This window comes from Falco cherrug (genome assembly GCF_023634085.1).
Source record: "Falco cherrug isolate bFalChe1 chromosome 11 unlocalized genomic scaffold, bFalChe1.pri SUPER_11_unloc_8, whole genome shotgun sequence".
NCBI lineage: Eukaryota > Metazoa > Chordata > Aves > Falconiformes > Falconidae > Falco > Falco cherrug.
Window position 1 is genome coordinate 29,590 of NW_026599277.1, and position 4,503 is coordinate 34,092.

The window sequence follows — 4,503 nt, forward strand, 5'->3', positions numbered from 1 at the left end:
ATCCCCCTGGCTCTCACCAAATCCCCACCAGATCCCCCTGGCACTCACCGAATCCCCGCAAGCCCCTCCCTCCCCCCCAGCCGGGGAGCCTGTTTATTTCGGCAGCGCTTTGAGCCAAATTTTCTGGGGACACGAAGCGCTTGAGGCGCCGCTGCCCGGTGCGGGGGGTTGGCCAAGCCCTTGGGGTGTAAAACCGTTAAAGGCCGATAGCAAATTATTCAAACAAATTAATTAAATAACGGATCAGTGCCGTGCTGGGGTATAAATAATAAATGAGGGGGGTGGGCGTGTCGCTGCCTTAATGAACACCTGGTTGATAATTAAGTTATCGCCCATAACCAGACACCCTAACGAGCGGCTGATGGATAATTAAGAAAATAAAAAAATATTTTAGGTTTATAATTAATTAGATGCCATAATGAGTGGCTGGTGGATAACAGGGGTGCAGCAACTGGCTGTTCCCCCACTGCCACCGGCGCATCGTTTGGGGGGAATACCCCCAGAATTTGGTTAATGAGTTAGAAACGAGAATTAAAAAAATGGCGAGTGACAAATGAGACGGAGGGGCCGGTGTCACCGCGGTTGGCCACCGCGTCGCTCTCGGCACGCTGGATCTCCTCCTGGCTAAGGGTGACGGGCTGGAATTTCTCGAGGAAGCGGCTCTCGTTGTGGTGGGAGCGGAGCTGGCGGGGGTCCAGGCGGCGCAACCGCAGCCGGCAACGCACCGAACTCTTCCTCGTTGATGTCGCAGTCGCGCAGCCGCGCCGCCAGCACCCACCAACGCCCGCAAAACCCCACGTCCAGGATGCGGCCCGGCAGCTCCCGCCACCGGCGGTTGCAAATGGCGGCAGCGCGCAGCGTAGAGTGCGGCGTCGGCGGCATGGGGGGCGTCGTAGACGATGGCAAAGAAGAGGAGGTGGCGGTAGCGCAGGCGGCCGGCTTCGCGGCGCCGCAGCAGGCGTTGGACGTGCCGGTCAGCGCTGGGGCTGCGGGTGCCGGGCGAGAGGAGCTAGCAGCGTCCCCGGCCGCTTCCACCGTCGCCGCTTCGAAGGATTCGGGGCCGGGGACGGGCGGCGCCGCAGGCGGCTGCTCCCGCCAGCCCCGCCAGGGCTCCCGCCGCCGCACCGGGATGGTCACGAGCCCCCCCGCGCCGCCTCCTGCACCGCTGCCGCGTAGTCCTGCAGCAGCGCCCGCCACCAGCGGCCTGCGCGGCCGTCAGGGGGGCGCCCACCGGTCAGCCTGGGGGTCCCGGCTGCCCCCCCAGTAAGCCCAGCGGTCCCGGCCTGCCCCCCAAATGAGCCCGAGGGTCCTGGCTGACTCTCAAGTGGGCCCGGGGGTCCCAGCTGCCCCCCATGTGAGTCTGGGGTCCTGGCTGCCCCCCATGTGCCACCCAAGTGAGCCTGGGGGTCCCGGATGCTCCTCAAGTGCCCCCCCAGTGATCCCAGGGGTCTCAAGTGCCCCCCAAGTGAGCCCGGGGGTCCCCGCTGCCCCCCCCAAGTGCCCCCAGACCCCCCTCAGCGCCCCCCAGGTCCCCCCCATTGACCCCCAGAGCAGTGGGGGTGCGCCCCCCGCCCCCGAACTCCCTCCCCAGGGGTGCCCCCCCGCCGCAGGACCCCCCCCACTACCCGGGCACCCCCTCACCGGCGCGACTCTCCGCCAGCCGCCCCCCAGATCCCGCGCCCCCCCCCGGCCGCCGCCGCCATCACCGGAAGCGGCTCGGGCGGAACCACCGGGGCGGGGGAGCGGGAGCGGGCCGAACCATGGGGGGGGCGGAACCACCGGGGCGGGGGGGGTGGGGGAGGAGCGGGCGGAACCATCGGGCGGGCGGAACCATCGGGGGGCGGAACCATGGGGGAGGCGGAACCACCGGGGCGGGGGGGTGGGGAGGAGCGGGCGGAACCATCGGGGGGCGGAACCATGGGGGAGGCGGAACCACCGGGGCGGGGGGGGGGGGAGGTGCGGGCGGAACCATCGGGGGGGCGGAACCACCGGGGCGGGGGAGCGGGAGCGGGCGGAACCATCGGGGGGAGGAACCATCGGGGGGGCGGAACCATCGGGGCGGGGGGGGGAGCGGGCGCGGGCGGAACCATCGCAGGACGGGCCGGGGGGGCCCGCACCACGTCGGCGCCGCCGGGCGGACATTCGGGACACGGGGACACCGGGCCGGGGGGGGTTTGTGTCCCCGTGTCGTCCGTCCCCTCCCCCCCCCCCCCCCGCAGCACTTGGCTCCGGCCGCGCGAGGGTCCGCCATGGCCGCCCCCGGCGGGCTCCGCTTCCCGGGTGAGTCTCGGGCGGGTAAAGCCTCCCCCCACCCCCCCCCATACCGGCCCCCCCCCCGGTCCACACTGCCCCCCCGGCCATGTCGGAGTCCCCCCAGTCTGCGCCAGGGCCCCCCAGTTAGTGTCAGGGCCCCCTGTCCATGTCGCCCCCCCCCCCCCCTTGTGTCTCCCCCCTGCCCCATATCGGCCCCCCCCCCGTCTGTACTGGGCCCCCCAGCTCCATATCGCCCCCTCCCATCTGTGCCAGGGACCCCCGGGCTGTATTGCCCCCCCTCCCCCATACTGGGACCCCCCCCTGCCCCCCCAGTCTGTCCCAGGGACCCCCGAGCTGTATTGCCCCCCCCCTCCCCCATACTGGGACCCCCCCCCGCCCCCCCCCCAGTCTGTGCTAGGGGCCCCTGGTCGGTATCAGGCCCCCCCGTCCATACTGGGGCCCCCCCGGACCATGTTGGGACACCCCCAGTCCATGTCAGCCCCCCCCCCCCAATCACATCTGAGCCCCCCTCCCCATCTGTGTCGGACCCCCCAGTCTGTGTCAGTGACCCCTGGTCTGTATCGGGGGCCCCCCCCTGCCCATATCGCCCCCCCCCCAGGTCTGTGTTGAGCCCCCCGGTCCACATCTGGGACCCCCAGTTTGCGTCAGGGCCCCCCCAGTCTATGTTGCCCCCCCCTGGTCCCGTTATTGCCCCCCCCCCCCCCCAGTCCATGTTAGGGACGCCCAGTTTGTGTCAGGGCCACCTGGTCCGTTATCGGGGGCCCCCCCAGTCTGTGTTGGGGACCCCCAGTCTGTGTCAGCCCCCCCAGTACATATCGCCCCCCCCCGGTCCACATTAGGGACCCCCAGTTTTGTGTCAGGGCCCCCCCCAATCTATGTCGACCTGCCAATCCATACTGGGGACCCCCCTGCTCCATGTTCCCCCCCCCCCCCCAGTCCATATCGGGGCCCCGCCGGTCCATGTCGCCCCCCCCCCATATCGCCCCCCAACCCCGCCACTCCCTGCAGAGCCGGACGTGCAGCTCAGCTGCGCCCCTCCCCCCCCCCGCCCATGCACGCGCCCCCCGAGGACGGCGAGCTGGGGGATGACGCTGACCCCCCCCACCCTACTGGGGGGTGCTGGGGCTCGGTGTGGCCCACCCCGGCTCAGCCCCCTCCCCCCGCAGCTGCTGGGCGGGCAGAGGCAGCCGCGAAGCATCAACCAGTGCCAACGGATGTCAACTGGCATCAACTGGTGTCAACTGGTGCCAAACAGCACCAACTGGTGTCAGCCAGCACCAGCCAGCATCAACCAGTGCCAACGGATGTCAACCGGCACCAGCCAGTGCCAACGGATGTCAACTGGCACCAACTGGTGTCAACCAGTGTCAAACAGCACCAACTGGTGTCAACTGGCACCAGCCAGCATCAACCAGTGCCAACGGATATCAACCGGCACCAACTGGAGCCAACTGGTTGTGGAGGTTCAAGCGGCACCAACTGGTCTCAACGGGCACCAACCAGTGTCAGCTGGCGTCAACCAATGCCAGCTGATGTTAACTGGCACCAACTGGTGCTAACTAGCATCATCCAGCGCTAACTGGTGTCAACAGGCACCAACTGGTGTCAACTGGCATCAACCGACGCCAACTGGTGTTAACTGGCACCAACTGGTGCTAACTAGCATCATCCAGCGCTAACTGGTGTCAACAGGCACCAACTGGTGTCAACTGGCATCAACCAGCACCAACTGGCACCAACTGGTGCCAACAAGCATCGTCCAGCCACCAACTGGTGTCAACCAGTGCCAAGTGGCACCAACTCTGGTGTCACAACCGATGCCAATGGTGTCAACTGGCACCAACTGGTGTCAACCAGTGCCAACTGCATCAACTGGCACCAACTGCGGCCAATTGGTGTCAACCGGCACCAACTGGTGTCAACTGCTGCCAGTTGGTGCCAACTGGTGCGGCTGAGCCTCCACCATCGTCCCCGGCAGGTGGCTGGAGCGGCTCACAGGCTCGGTGACGCCGCTGCCGGGGAAGAGCTTGGTGTGGCACCGTGGGCGCAATAACCCCGACCCCTACGGTGAGGGGGGGCACGGGGGGGGGGGGCGGCATTTTGGTGGCACCACAGTGGGGGTCTGGCAGTTTGGTGGCGCCATGGTGGGGGTTTGATGGTGCCGTGGCACCACAGGGGGGGTTCAGTGGCACCACAGTGGAGGTTTGGCAGTTTTGGTGGCACCACGGT

At 68.0% G+C, this 4,503-nt stretch overlaps 1 protein-coding gene across 1 annotated transcript; it reads right to left on the bottom strand.

The window, feature by feature from the left end:
- Window positions 1–388: 388 nt before the first annotated feature.
- TIMM29 (translocase of inner mitochondrial membrane 29) lies at window positions 389–1,009 on the bottom strand (the record flags this gene model as incomplete). Its single annotated transcript, XM_055700033.1, is given in 3 exon segments — window positions 389–710; window positions 712–831; window positions 833–1,009. Coding segments are annotated over 3 exon segments (489 nt in total), but the record flags the coding sequence as incomplete, so codon positions are not given.
- Between the last annotated feature and the right edge of the window lie 3,494 nt (window positions 1,010–4,503).